At 45.3% G+C, this 15812-nt stretch overlaps 1 protein-coding gene across 1 annotated transcript; it reads left to right on the forward strand.

The window, feature by feature from the left end:
* Nucleotides 1-343: 343 nt before the first annotated feature.
* Nucleotides 344-15522, forward strand: prdm1a (PR domain containing 1a, with ZNF domain; the record flags this gene model as incomplete). Its single annotated transcript, XM_083990512.1, has 7 exons — nucleotides 344-370; nucleotides 3492-3890; nucleotides 6262-6381; nucleotides 7863-8115; nucleotides 12825-13963; nucleotides 14090-14218; nucleotides 14825-15522. 7 exons carry the CDS (start codon nucleotides 344-346, stop codon nucleotides 15434-15436), a joined length of 2679 nt encoding a protein of 892 aa, XP_083846638.1. The 3' UTR covers nucleotides 15437-15522.
* Between the last annotated feature and the right edge of the window lie 290 nt (nucleotides 15523-15812).

Below are 15812 nucleotides of genomic sequence, written 5' to 3' on the forward strand. Positions count from 1 at the left end.
GAGGAGGAGGAGGAGGAGAGGAGGGAGGGATGAGAAGGAGGAGGAGGAGCAAGTAGAGTGGGGGAGAGGAGGAGGGGGAGGAGGAGGAGGAGGAGGCGGGGCTTCTCCAACTTAGATAGGAGGACTGTTGGTTTTCTCAGTTAGTCGATCGTAGGACGCTGAGTGTCACACACACTCACACAGACACACACACACACACACTCACTCAGTCTGTGGAGTATCAGCGCTTCGTTCGGAGGAGCAGGACGGACGGACTGCACCTGTCCCACACACACACACACTCTCTCTTTATATACCGTGACACACACACACACAGTTACAGAGGATCTGATCACTCGTCCTTATGTGTGGATGGGACCAAAGTTACACGGTGAGTTTTTTACACTTTTATTTAAAATAAGAAACTATATTTACTAAAGAAATATCATTTTTTTTTAGCTTTAAACTTCTTTTTTTTTGTTTTTTAATTTAGAAAATGTGTTAAAATGCATTTATTTATTGAAACAGTTTGATTTTTTACAGTTTGAATCCAAATTTTATCACTTTAAATGTCTTTTATTTGCCTTTTTTTGACTCCGTGCGTCTTGTTTCCGACGGGAAATTTCATGAAGTTTCTGATTTTTCCGATTTAAATTTAACTGGATTTTTTTTTGCAGTTGTTGAATTTACATTTTTTTGTTTTTTTGTGTGTTTGTTTGTTGTTTTTGCTCTGGTTTGGATCGTTTTAAACGGAAACAGCTCCACGTTTTTCAGATGTTTAAATTAAAACGTGCTTGTTGAAGTTTTTGCTCAGCGCTTCAGTCTGTCTTCTTCTTATTCTTCTTCTTCGTTAAGGAGTTTGCATTAGTTTTTAATGAAGACATCGGAGTCGTTGATGGATTTACACTGAGTTTTATTTCTCATTCACTTCCCTCTGACTTGTGTCTCTTTCACTTCTTCTCATCTCGACTTATTAAATGCATCTTATTGTGAATTTCTCTCTCATCATCATCATCATCCCCCCTGGCTGCGTGCAGACTCAGCTTTTTGGTGTTTTCAGTTGGTCTAAATGAGACATGAATTCATGTGTCTTGGTTCTTGGTTTCACTCTTAGTTCTCGATGTTGCAGCTGTTTTATGCAAAAGAGGTTCTGTGTTTCTTGCTGAGAGATGAAATATTCAGACACGTTTTTTACTTCTGAAGGCAAATTAGAAGTCGAGGGCCGAGGAGTGCACATGTGTGTGTTTTTATTTTTTGCATTTGGAGTGAAACAGTTTGATATTTTTAGGTTTTCTGGAGGATTTTTTGCAGAAAATCTGAGTTTTTGTTTGGAAAAAGTTCAGAAAAACACAAGAAAAATGAAGTTTTTCAAGTTTTTCTGTCTCCAGTGATGTGAGCGTTTAAATGTGGAAATGTCAGAGTGTGTTTTAAAGTCACTATAGAAGTGTGTGTGTGCATGTTTCAGTGTGTTTGCGTGTTTATGTGTGTGTGTGTGGATGTGAGTGCATGGAGCCACTGGGATGTGAAATAATTTTCTTTCTTGCGGCTGCAGAACAAAGTGTGGTCAGTTGAAGATCTGCTGCTTTTCCTGCTTGTCTGCGTGGTACGACCAGAGTGTGTGTGTCCCTGTGTGTGTGTGTGTGTGTGTGTGGATATCTGCCAGTGTGTGTGTGTGTGTGTGTGTGTGTGGGATTGTCTTGGGTGGGATCGCGTCGTTTGAAGTTTTGTTTGCGCTGCTGTGGCCCCCCAAATGGAAAAGTTTTGGCGCTCCCTTCCTCATCACCACCACCATCTTGTCCATTACCAACACACACACACACATGCACACACACAGACACACACACACACACAGACACACACAGACACACACACGCGCTGGGAGTCGGGATGATTTGCCGGTTCCGCTGCAGTGCCACTCTGCTTCCAATTTTAGCTTCATTCAGACACAGACAGCGTTTCCTTCCTCTGGCTTCAACCCCAGGGGGGGAGACAAGAAGAGGGGGAGGAGGAGGGAGGGAGGGAGGGAGAGAAGGGGGGAGGACAGAGAGAGAGAAAGAAGGAGGGGGGGGATCCCAAGTCCATAATCTGGATAATTCCTCCACATTCACACTTTCTCAAATCAAAAACACAGAAACTTTGTCAGAGCTGCAGCAGCAACGTTGAGTGGAGGAAAAAGTATAGAGACAAGTGAAGAAAACAAGAAAAGTGAATGAAAGAAAAGAAAGAAATAGAAAGAAAAGAGAGAGAAAGAAAGAAAAGAAAGAGATAGAGAGAGATAGATGCGTCTGAAAAGTTGAGAGTCTGAGCGTCTTGTTGTCTGCTGTCGCTTCACGTGAGCGGTGTTGTGTTGAGTTCCTCTATCACTTCCTCTGGTGCGTCACTGTTTCTCTGCTGCAGGGAAGACAAGGGTGATGGACAGATTGTTGCTTTGTCTATTTATTGATTTATTTAAACGTGTGGAAACATAAAGTGAGATAAATGATGTTATATATGTGAGGATAGAAACTAAAAACTGAAGGAAAAATAAGAAGAAAGAGGAGGAGGAGGAGGAGAAGAAAGAAAGAAATGTGACTTGTTGAAATTCTCTTTAATTATTTCATTATAATAATAATTAGATTGAAACGAACGAACACATGAAGTTTGATCCTGTAACTGAGTCTGTAAATAGTTGACAAGACGGTTTCCTGTGTGTGTGTGTGTGTGTGTGTGTGTGTGTGTGTGTGTGTGTGTGTGTGTGTGTGTGTGTGTGTGCGTGTGACAGCAGCATTAGTCAGACCCCCCTCCTCCTTCTTGAGTCACCACACATAATAATCACAGTTCTTCCTCTCCTCCTATTTTCTCTTCTCTATTCATTCCTTTATCTCTGTTTTTATCTCCTTTTCTTTCTTTCTTTCTTTCTTTCTTTCTTTCTTTCTTTCTTTCTTTCTTTCTTTCTTCCTTTTTTTCTTTATCTTTTCCTTCCTTTTATCCATTTTATTTCTTATCTTCTTACCCCCACATCCCTCCTTCTTCCTTACCTTGGTTGTCTTTTTCCACCACCTCTGTCTGTTTTCTTTCTTTCTTTCTTTCTTTCTTTCTTTCTTCCTTTCTTCCTTCATCTTCTCGTTCTTCCCTCTTTTCTTTCTTCCTCTTTCTTATTTGCTATACTTTTTGGTCTTTTTTTCTCTTTCTTTTCTTCTTTCTTTTCTTTTTTTCTTTCTTCGGTTTTTCTTTAATTTAATTTCTTGTTCTTTCTTTCTTTTTTTTCATTATCATTTCCTTACTTTTATCCATTTTATTATTTCTTATCTTCTTACCCCCGCATCCCTCCTTCTTAGATTACCTTTTTCCACCACCTCTCTGTTTTTCTTTCTTTCTTTCTTTCTTTCTTTCTTTCTTTCTTTCTTTCTTTCTTTCTTTCTTTCTTTCTTTCTTTCTTTCTTTCTTTCTTTCCTTCTTTCTTTCTTAACACTTTGTTTTTGTATAAATGAAATTAAATCCCTCTCTCTTTCTCCATCCCTCTCTCCATCCAGGCGACCTCTCATAGCTCGGCCATGTTGACCAGTGAGGGGGCGCACACCATGGACCAGGAAGACTCTCATCACGGAGCCAAGATGGCGTCCGCCGCCACCGTTACCATGGCTGCCAGCAGCAGCAGCAGCAGCGGCGTCGGCAGCAGCAGCAGCAGCGCGGGCTCCGACGGCGCCGAGACGATGACGGACACGGACGTGGACATGGAGATGGAGATGGAGGAGGCGGACATGAGCCAGTGGGCCGAGGCGGAGTTCGAGGAGAAGTGCACGTACATCGTCAAGGATACGGCGTGGGAGGCGGGGCCAGATGGTGATGATGACGCCACGACGACGACGACCAGAGCTGAGGCCTCGCTGCCCCGAAACCTGACGTTTAAACACCCGGCTGACAGCAAGGAGGTCAGACTCTCTCTACACACACACACACACACACACACACACACATAGACACACACACACACACACACACACACATAGACACACACACACACAGACACACAACATCTGTACATGTGTGAGTCAGTAGTGGGTCATGTAATGAAGAGGGGGGTCGCGTCTCGCCGTAAAGCTTCACACACACTTGGGAGAGAAAGGAATCTGTGTGTGAAACGCCTGGAGCATGAATTACACACACACACACACACACACACACACATAAACAGACACACACACACTGTAACTGGTGTGTGCGTGTCTGTGTGTTTGTGTGTTTATGCTGCTGCGTCTTCATCAGCTCAAACTCCATTAAAGTTTGTCCATTAAAACTCATCATCATCGTTGTCGTCCAGGGAAATGATGAAAGCCAGATACTCTAGTGTGTGTGTGTGTGTGTGTGTGTGTGTCATCCTCTATAAAACATTAAAAAAAAATTTAAAAAAACCCTGTTGTCATGAACTCACCTGCAGTACCGGTCTGAGTTGGCAGGGGGCGACATTTAGCATCTCTATTACTAATTAACTTGAATGAGTGAGTTACAGAAGTTTTGAATCTCCACATGACACAAATGTCAAAGCTACGGTGGCCTGGGAGGTTTATAGTGTTGAAAAATAAAATTTTATTCAAATTCACAGCGAAAATGTTCAACTTCTAGAGACTTTTGCAAACCAGAACTCATCATTTTCTAAAGATCAACGCTGAAATCTCAAAACTGGAACAATAAAGTTTCTGTTTTCAGCAACAAAAACCTGATAAACAGGATGTTTAGTGTCTCAGAGTTTAATCTGAGCTTCTTGTTTGCATCAAGACTCATTAGATTTAATTAATTACAGTCTAAATTAATTAATTAATTACACATCTGCTCCTCTGCCCGGGGTTTAAAAGGTCGCAGCAGCAGCAGCAGCAGAGCGGCGTGATCGTATAGATTTTCTCATCAGTTCTTATCAGGAGAGGAAACGAAGGAGTGAAAGAAAGAAAGAGAGGGAGAGATAGATAGAGAGACTATCAGCTGATATGAAGAGAGAGAGGAAGGAGGGAAAGGGCCGAGTGTGTCGCTCTGATCAAAGACAGCACACACACACACACAGAGAGAGAGAGAGAGAGGGGGATTTCCCCGTGTCACCAGGGAAGGAGGAGAGGAGTTTGGGAACGGCAGCGTCTGTTTGTGTGGGTTCAGTCTGCACATAATCCCTCGCTTTCCTCCTCCTCTTCTTCTTCCTTTTTTCTTTCTTTCTTTCTTTCTTTTTTCTTTTTTTTCGTTCTTTGATTAAATCAGATGAGAAACAAACAAAGAAAGAAAGAAAGAAAAAAAAGGAGAAGAAGGTGATTTAGTGTGTTGTTGTTGAGTATCTGGATGTTTCCCCTCTCTGTGAAGTGGCAGTCGGTGGTTTTGGTTTGATGTGGCGACGAGTGGAGGTGTGACGACACACACACACACACACGCAGATGCACATGAACATGCACACACACTTTAATGAAGCGAAGCATGAAGTTGAACTCGTTAATCTTCGTCTCCGCTGACAGGTGCTGTGTGTGTGTGTCTGTGTGAGGCTGAAATTGTTCATACAATTAGACTTAATGACATGTCGCTGATGTACAGGTAGCCACTTGAACACCTGGAGCTTTACAGTAAAGGGATAGTTCGACATTTTGGCAAATTGTCCCATTGCCATAATCCCTATAGTCATAGCAGTAGGTTCGTTACCTTCAATTGTCGGTGCAAGGTGTTTTTAGAACGGCGGAGCAGAGCTGCGAGCTGCTCAGAGCTACGTACGGAGGCTCATGGGATTTCTTGGTTTCCCTTCATCAAACTCATCAGACTCATCAAATACACAATCCAACAACTCCAAAACGCTCTGGTGGACAAGTTGTGACCTGCACATTCACCACGCTATGAGATAATAACACAACGTTACCAGACAGAGTTGTTTTAGAGGGAAATTCATGCAAAACCGCTGATGCGCGTTCCCTTCAGGGACAGTTTTTCATCAACAGTCTCTGTATTTACCTCTAAACCAACTCTGTCTGGTAACGTTCTGTTATTATCTCATAGCGTGGTGAATGTGCAGGTCACAACTTGTCCACCAGAGCGTTTTGGAGTTGTTGGATTGTGTATTTGATGAGTCTGATGAGGGAAAACCAAGAAATCCCATTGGCCTCAAATAGCTTGCACCAACAATTAAAGGTAACGAACCTACTGCTATGACTATAGGGGTTATGGCAATGGGCCAAATTGCCAAAAATGTTGAACTATCCCTTTAAGATGTTCACACACACAATCCACTTCAAAGACATGTTGTGTAACCTGTGTTGTGTGTTGTTGTGTTGTGTGCAGGTGGCCGGTGTGTGCAGCAGGGAGTACATCCCCAAAGGAACTCGCTTCGGTCCCCTGGTGGGAGAAATCTACACAGCTGACAGCGTCCCCCGAGACGCCAACAGGAAGTACTTCTGGCGGGTGAGTGTATATAGACGCACACACACATATACACACACACACCACACCACACCACACGGAAAACGCACATTCATACAGACACGTACAAACACACAGAGAAAGACGAAAGACACACACACTTCCTCAGAAGCCGGAGGGACCCCTGTGTGTGACGTAAAGTCAGTGGAACAGGAAACTGGGCCCGAGGAAGACGAGGATGTGATGTCACCGTTACACAAATAACATGTCACACTGTGGTTCCTGTAAGTCCACACACACACACACACACACACACACCCACAGAGACACACACACACACACACACGCTGGCATACACACACTCACACCTACCATTCAGCAGAAGAATACACTCAACTCCATCACTACCGGTAACTCACAGTGAGAGTACACACTCGCACAAAACCACCGACGTGACCACTGCTTCCACCGTGCATGTGTGCGTGCATGTGTGCGTGTGTGTGTGTGCGTGTGTTTGCATGTGTGTGTGTGTGTGTGTGTGTGTGACCCACCGTGCACGAAAACCACAAGCAAGTCACCAAATCAGAAAGGTGTTCCGTTGATACTCATATCGCACTTTCTCACACAGAAACGAGAGAGCGAGGTAGAGAGAGGTAGAGAGAGAGTGAGTGTGTGTGTGAGAGAGAAAGAGAGGTAGAGAGAGAGAGAGAGGGGGAGGTGACGTCCTTTCTCTTTTCAATATAAAAGAGGATCTCCTCCTTGTCCTCCTCATCATCGTCACTCGTTCGTCTGAGGGAGATGAAGGTGACGAGAGCAGCATGGTGAGAGAGAGACGGAGCGATGAAATAGTGATAATTAATTAACTTAAAGTCACTTTAATGGCGTTTTTTTATCTTTTATATTTATAACGTGGTCACTTTTCTAACTTTTTGGGTTAATTTAACAAGTTTTTAATCAGTTTTTGTCATATTTTTGTATTTTTCTTGATTATTTTGTCACTTTTTTAGCTTATTTTTCTTCTTTCTGACTCGTTTATCTACCGATTTAATCGCTTAATAGCGTTTTTTATCTTTTATATTTATAATGTGATTGGTTTTCTAACTTTTTGAGTTAATTCAACACGTTTTTTACTCAGATTTTATCATATTTTTGTATTTTTCTTGATTATTTTGTTACTTTTTTAGCTTCTTTCTGACTCATTTATCTACTGATTTAATCACTTAATAGCGTTTTTTATCTTTTATATGTATAAAGTGGTCAGTTTTCTAACTTTCTGAGTGAATTCAACAAGTTTTTTAAATTGTTTTGTATTTTTCTTGATTATTTTGTTACTTTTTTAGCTTCTTTTTCTTCTTTCTGCCTCATTTATCTACTCATTTAATCACTTACTTGCTGTATCTACTGATCCATTTACTCAGTCGCTGCGTTGAGTTCAAGTTGAGAGAGCAAAGTTTTTTAAATAAAAGACTTTCATTGCTTTTATTTGATTTTAAATATCTCTAATATGTTTTATGTTCCTTCAGATCTACGCGGACAACGAGTTCCACCACTTCGTCGACGGCCTGGACGAGACGCGCTCCAACTGGATGCGCTACGTGAACCCGGCCCACTCGGCGGCGGAGCAGAACCTGGCGGCGTGCCAGAACGGCATGGAGGTCTACTTCTACACGGTGAAGCCGGTGCCCGCCGGCGCCGAGCTGCTCGTCTGGTACTGTCACGACTTCGCCCGGCGCCTCCACTACCCGCCGTCCGGAGAGCTGATGATGCAGAAACTCAGTAAGTCTTTATTATTTACATTTTATTTTATTATAAGGAACATAAACTGGTCAGAAAATAGAAAGTAAAACAGCAGTTGGGGCTTTTATTGTGAAAGGGTTTCTTTTATTATCATCTGAGCTGCAGAAAATCAATAGGCGATGTACTGTAGGTGTGTGTGTGTGTGTGTTTGTGCGTCTTGAGTGTGTCCTGTCGCCACTGTTAAAGCCTAACGGTGTGTTTGAGTGTAGCCGTGTCTCCTTCCTCTCTGAACATCAGCCTGTCATTATCTCACACACACACACACACACACACACACACAGAGAGAGAGAGGTACACGACCGACAACCTTTCATCTCTGTCAGTGCCATCGTTTGTATTTGTGTGTGTCTGTGTGTGTGTATATGTGTGTGTGACAGTGTAATTACACAGACAGGGGGATATGGCCCCTAATGCCACAGTCTTACACACTTAAAAACCCGCTTTTAACATGAAAGCACACACACACACTGACACACACACTGAAACACACACACACACGGAGGCATGCGCAACCTCAATAAAAGAACCAGAGACAGTGTGTGTGTGTAGTTGTGTGTGTGTGTGTGTGTCTTCTATGGCCTTTTTATGAGGAAAATGTCTAAAAGTCGGCGTCACATTTTACAGACACACTGTTAATCTTTTATCTACTAATCAATATTTGTATTTTCCTATTATATATATTTATTTTATTGACTAGTATCATCTTCTTAAAGGGATAGTTTAACATTTTGGCAAATTGACTCATTGCCATAATCCCTATTGTTTTAGGAGTGGGTTTGTTACCTTTAATTGTCGTTGCAAGCTATTGTTCGAGGTAAATTCATGCAAAACCGCTGATGCACGTTGCCTTCAGGGACAGTTTTTCAGCAAGAAGTCTCTGAATTTACCTCTAAAACAACTCTGTCTGGTAAAGTTCTGTTATTATCTCATAGCGTGGTGAATGTGCAGGTCACAACTTGTCCACCAGAGCGTTTTGGAGTTGTTGGATTGTGTATTTGATGAATTTGATGATGAGGGAAACCAAGAAATCTCCATGAGCCTCCGTAGTGTATTGTAGCTCTGAGCCGTTCTAAAAATAGCTTGCACCGACAATTAAAGGTAAACAGTTTGCCAAAATGTTGAACTATCCCTTTAAATCTGAAGTCAAAGGAAGAACCAAAAAAAAAAAAACTTATCTTAACTTATCTTTGTTTTGTGAGGAAGTTTCAATAAGAGACAAACACTCAGGACACTTAACTCCACTTTAGCCGAGGGGGCTGATCAAAGGGGTTGAGCGAGCTAAGAGGAAAACAAAGAGAGAAAGAGAGAGAGAGAGGGAGAGAGTGGGAGCTGAGGGGTTTCCAGGTGTGACTGCAGGGGCTAATAGCAGCTAATACTATACAGCCAGTCTGGGCGACTCCACTGCCATGCAGGGAGGAAGAATGCGCATGACCTGGGGGACGGAGGCAGGGGGTGTAGTGTGTACAGTATGGGCCGATGTGTTGTCTCTAATTAGCTTCCTCTGTCATTTAGCCCCACAGGCTGCTGTTGACCTGCTGCTGACTTTACATGTTGCTTTTATTTTTTTTTTTTTTACCTGTAGGCGCAATTTCTCAGTTTCTTTTGCTTTTTTTATGTGTTTTTCCGTTTTTTTCTGTTCCGATGAGCACATGTTCCTCAGATGAGTGAGTGCAGCTCTGCAGAAATAAATGATCTCACCAGCTGAGTAAAACCTAGAACCAACCACAGTCTTGGTGTCTTAGTGTGACGTTAAACCAAAATCTGGTTTGTTAAAGGGCAAAAGGGTAAACAGATAACCAAAAGGCTGCTATGTCTTCTTCGCCGTTGTGTTAACGTTTAATAAACTTTTTTTTCCTGAAGCAGAAGCGAAACAAACTTCATGCAAATGAGCTAAAATAAAACAAATGAATCGATAAAAAGCGCAGCATGGTTTCCGCTCTTTGTAGATGAAGAGATAAAAGTCTGATGATTGCACTTCCTCCTTTAAACCTATAATTAAATTATGCAAATTTTTGTTTTTGTTTTGTATATTTAATCTAAAGTTGCTCTTGATTTTTTTTTTAAACTCTCAGATATCGTTCAGTTTTCTGATCGTCATTGTTTTATTATTGTTAATAATATAATATAATAACTTTTTAATTACACGTTGTGTCCTGGTGGTAGCGCTATAGAGCTGCCGCTGCTCCGAACTTATACAACTTTTATTATTTTATAGTTTGATTCCCGAGGAGCTCGACGACATCGACGTCGTGTTTTTCTGTTTTCTCTTTTGCCCTTTCCAGCGCAGTCATAACAAAACCAGACGTGTGTGTGTGTGTGTGTGTGTGTGTGTGTGTTTAAGTGTGAGTGTGAATGAGTGTGCATGTGTGTGTGTGTGTGTGTGTTTGTGTGTGAGCTAAATGACTGAGCGTCTCACTCCTTCACTTTCTCCTCCTCCTCTTCCTCCTCCTCTTCTTCATCTATTTCTTCTCCCACTCTTTCTGTCGTTGTCGCCGAGCATTCTTCAAGTGTTAGCACTTGAAAGCACCTGTCAGCCATGTGTGTGTGTGTCTGTGTGTGTGTGTGTCTGTGTGTGTGTGTTGTGTTCAAAGACAGTCTGCTCTAGACCGCCGACAAAAACACTCTCTCTTCCCACACACACACACACACACACACATAGTTGTAAGCAGGACATGCCAAAACATTCACACCCAGTCTTTTCATCTCAAACACATGCAAACTCACACTGTGCATGTGTGCGTGTTCGCATGTGTGTGTTCATGTGTGTGTTCGTGTGTGTCTGTGTGTGTGTTGGCCATTCACCCTGATATATTTGCCACTTAAAAAAGCCCAGAGGAGGTGGGAGGCTTTGTGGGGTGGGGGGGTTGGAGGTAGAGCGGCCCCTCCCTCTGTTGACTACTTGAACTTCCTGGCAGAAGGACGTGTTGACAGATTGATATCTGCAAGATGGCCGCCCTGTTTGTTTTCTGGAGAGAGGGAGGAGGAGGAGGAAGAGGAGGAGGAGGAGGAGGAAGGCTAGCTGATAACCTCAGTGTTTACATTGCCGCTATACTACTGATGCAAGGGTCACCCAGTGTGTGTGAGGGGGTGAGGGGGGGGGCCGCATGGCGCTCAGGATTTACTCTGACAGCCTTCATCTCTTATATACACACTTCTACACACACACTCTTACTCCACACACACACACACACACACATCCTTGTAATGCTATCTTTGTGAGGACACTCATTAACATAATGTATTCCCTATAGCCCCTTACCCTAACCTTAACCATTCAAAACAAATGCCTATACCATTACTCTTAACTTAACTTAAACCTAATTATAACCTAAAGTCTTAACAGCCCTTGGAAAAAGTGAGGACCGGCTAAAATGTCCTCACTTCCCAAAAATGTCCTCAATCTGTTGGTTAAAAGTTTGTTCCGGTCCTCACAACGTAGTATGTACAAGAACATGCACATCATGTGACAAGTTACACACACAGAGGCGCCTGCACACAAAGGCCTCTGTCTGATTTGTTGACTCTTCCACTTTTGGTTCACACTCATACTCACACTTAACACACAAACACATTGACACACACAGACACACACTCACTCACACTTACACACTTACACACACACATAGACACACACACTTTTGATCAAGCTCCTAATTTTCCAGCCCATTCACTATTGTTTCCGGGTCAAGAGGTCAAATTAAAGAGCTTCCTCCTCACTCACTCACACCTACTGTCTCCTCTGCATGATGAAAGACTGGATTAGTAGGAGCTCTTTCTCTCTCTCTCTCTCTCTCACACACACACTCTTTCTCACACAGACACACACGCGCGCGCTCTAAAAGCCCCAGGATGTCAGCTATAGCAGCAGCAGCACATCATCTCGGCTGTTAAACGGCTGCAGTCGGGCCTTTAAAGCGCCGCCGTCTATTATCTATAAGCTCGTTTACTGCCCAGTCAACTTTTTTTCTTTTTTTTTTACCACGAGGTCGCCCAGAGGGGAGCGTGTGTGTGTGTGTGTGTACTTGTATAGCTATAGATGTGAGGACCAGTTTGAGTTTTACACCATCAGAGTGAGGACATTTTGGCCTGGTTCTCACTTTCTCTCTGTTTGAGGGTTAAGACTTTATAATAACTAGGTTAATATTATAATTAGGTTGAAGTTAGAGTGAGTGATGGTTAAGGTTAGGGTAAGGGGGCTAGGGAATATATTATGTTAATGAGTGTCCTCACAAAGATAGCCATACAGACTTGTGTGTATGTGTGTGTGTGTTCTTGTACATACTACGTTGTGAGGACCGGAACAAGTTTTTAACCCACAAAGTGAGGACATCTTGGGAAAGTGAGGACATCATGTTAATTCCAGCTATATAGATTATATATAGAATCATGTCTAACCTTGTAACTATGTAAATGTACTTTTCCCGTTATCTAATGGTCCTCTGTCTTATTGGACTTTTTATGTTAATTGTTGTATTGTTTTGGGGACTACGGATGTAATTTAGCACATGTGCTAAATCCGGTGTATTTACTGTGGGCACTCTAGCACTCACTGTCCATTAATATGCATTGTCCCGATTATTTGTCCCAAATAAACAAATAAAGTAAAGTAAAGTAAAGGCGGCTGTCACGCCTCACTTCCGGTCTCTTGCACGCCCCCTGACCTTCCTCTCCTCTCTCTCTCTCCTCAGAGCAGTCTCTCCTGGAGGTCAAGCAGCAGCAGGTGAGCGGCGACGAGCGACTGGTCGACTCCTCCAGTCCGTCGCCCGCCATCGCCACCGCCACGCCGACCCCGACCCCCACGGTGACCCCGCCCCAGAAAAGGGAGCACAGCGTCCTGTCCATCCTGCGCGGCACAACAACGTCATCATCATCGGTGAAGAAGGAGCCGAGCCGGCCGCTCGCCACGCGGCCGCCGCGCTGCGCCAGCGACAGCCCCGAGCGCCCGCTGTACCCGCGCGCCCTCTACCCGGCCTTCAGACCCCCCCACCACCACCACCAGCAGCACCACCAGCAGATGGGCTACCGTTCCCCCGGCAACCAGTCCTCGGCCACGCCCAGCCCGTCGGCGAGGAGCAGCCCGGACAGCGTCGGCGCCGGCAGCCCGCCGTCCTTCTACCCGGCCGCCGGCCTCGGCCCCTACGCCGGGTACTCGCCGCCGTCGTCCGCCGCCGCGCTGTCCTCGCCGTTCTACCCGCCGGCCGCCGCCGCCGCGCCGCCGTACTCCCGCTACCTCCTGCCGCATCACCCGGCGGTGGGAGGGATCTTCCCCCGGATGTACCCGCTCTACAGCAGCCTGCTGCCGGCCCACGTGCCGCTGCTGCCGTCCGACCGCCGCTACCTGATGCCCGACCACGTGCACCCGTCCGCCAGAGACTTCCTGTTGCCGGGGCCGACCAGCGCCTTCTCCGCCGCCGCCGCCGCCGCAGCCGCCACGTCTCTGAAGGACAAACCCCACCACCACCACCACCCGTACCACCTTCACGAAACGTGCAGCCGCGCCCCGTCCCGCGGCTCGCCGACGGCCGGCACGTCGCCGCCCAGCGAGCGGATGCCCACCAAGCCTACCTCAGCCCTGCTGGGCCACAACATCAGCAACAACCACCACAACCACAACCACAACCACGGCGCCAACGGCAACGACGAGTGTCTGGCCGACGACGACGATGAGGAGGGGGCCATGAACCTGAGCAAGGTGAAGCAGCGTGGCGCCGGCGCCGGCTCGGCGGGCTACAAGGCGCTGCCGTACCCGCTGAAGAAGCAGAACGGAAAGATCAAGTACGAGTGCAACGTGTGCAGCAAAACCTTCGGACAGCTGTCGAACCTGAAGGTGAGCGCCGGCGCCACGGCGTCTTGATTGAACAGCTCGTTATCGTTCCTGTCGACTCTAGAGAGTCTTCTAGAGAAACATCCCATAACGTTTCCTCTTCCTTCCTTCCTTCTTCCTGTTCTCCAGGTTCACCTGCGCGTCCACAGCGGCGAACGACCCTTCAAGTGTCAGACCTGCAACAAGGGCTTCACGCAGCTGGCTCACCTGCAGAAACACTACCTGGTCCACACCGGGGAGAAGCCGCACGAGTGTCAGGTGAGAAACCAGGAACCAAACACCAACACCAACACTTTGCAACACACTGCAACAAAGATGCATTTGTTGTCAAATGCTAATATTGATACCAACATCAATTCAGTTGTCCTTAGATCAGCTTGTTCTGTCTAAACCAGGGGTGTCAAATGCCAAAACCGGCCCGCCATGAGAAGAAATTTCTATTTCATTATGTTTTTTGTAAAAGGACAGTTCATGTATGTAAACATCTTAATTTAAGTTTAAGTTTAATACGTTTATTTGTATCAGGGACATTGTACAAAATAACATTAGTTTCGAGATGAGAGAAGATGCTTTGTACCGGATTACTAGCTACTTTCCATCCGTAAATTGTTAATAATGTGCTTTTGGCACTAAAACAAAGGGAAATGGTTAAAGTTCTCAGTATTTAAAGGTTATAATGCTGTTATTTCACCGGTCCGGCCCCCCTTAGATCAAATCCTGCTGTATGTGGCCCCCTGAACTGAAATTAGTTCGACACCCCTGGTCTAAACTGTTATTCATTTGTATTTGGAAGAGGAAGATGTTGTCGACCTGGATAAACGAGATGCTGACGTCCTTTTTTCCTTCTGTTTCCTCCTCCGTCAGGTTTGTCACAAGCGCTTCAGCAGCACCAGCAACCTGAAGACTCACCTGCGGCTGCACTCGGGCGAGAAGCCGTACCACTGCAAGCTCTGCCCCGCCAAGTTCACGCAGTTCGTCCACCTCAAGCTGCACAAGCGGCTGCACTCCCGCGAGCGCCCGCACAAGTGTCCGCACTGCCACCGCCACTACATCCACCTGTGCAGCCTGCGGCTCCACCTCAAGGGCTACTGCATGGTCGCCATGACGGCCAGCGGCAGCGCTAGCAGCAGTCCGGCCGTCGCGGAGGAGGTGCAGCGCGCCAACGAGGAGATCGAGCGCTTCGACGTGAGCGAGCACGCCGAGCGGCTGGAGCAGCTGCAGGGCGGCGGCGTGGAGCTGGAGGCCATGTTGGAGAAGCAGGTGCTGGGGATGCTATGGAGAGCCGAGAGCGACCTCAAGGCCTCGCACTTTCACTCCTCTTCTTCCGCTACGGCCGCCATCGCTAGCTACGCAGCGGCTACTACGTACGAGTCCCCGAACGAGACGTCGGTCATCAAGATGCGGCGCAGCAGCCCCGTTCTGCCGCCGCTGCCCGCTAACGTCACCGTCAAGCAGGAGTCGGAGGAGCACGCGTGAGCTTCTTTTTGCTGTTTTGAGACTTGTCTGAACTGCGTTGCCAGGAGCGACCGCTGTAAATAAATAAGATTTAAATGAAAAGAGAAGAGAGAAAAAACGCCACCTTTCAGGACATGACATCATGAAGGTGTTGGGTTTTTTTTTTTTTCGACCTATCAGGGACTCGCGTACTCAGGGCTACAAGAGACACTGTCCCACGACTACTTAACGGTTTATTTTACTTTAGAGACAATCAACCACACAGGACTTTAATGTAATTAATATAATGCTATTATCATTATTGTGTCGTTGTTGTTGTTGTATTATTATTATAATTATTATTATTATTTGGTCTGTATTTTCAAATGTCTTTGTTTTTTGGATTAATTAGTTGTTA

Source organism: Trachurus trachurus (assembly GCF_905171665.1).
Source record: "Trachurus trachurus genome assembly, chromosome: 16".
NCBI lineage: Eukaryota > Metazoa > Chordata > Actinopteri > Carangiformes > Carangidae > Trachurus > Trachurus trachurus.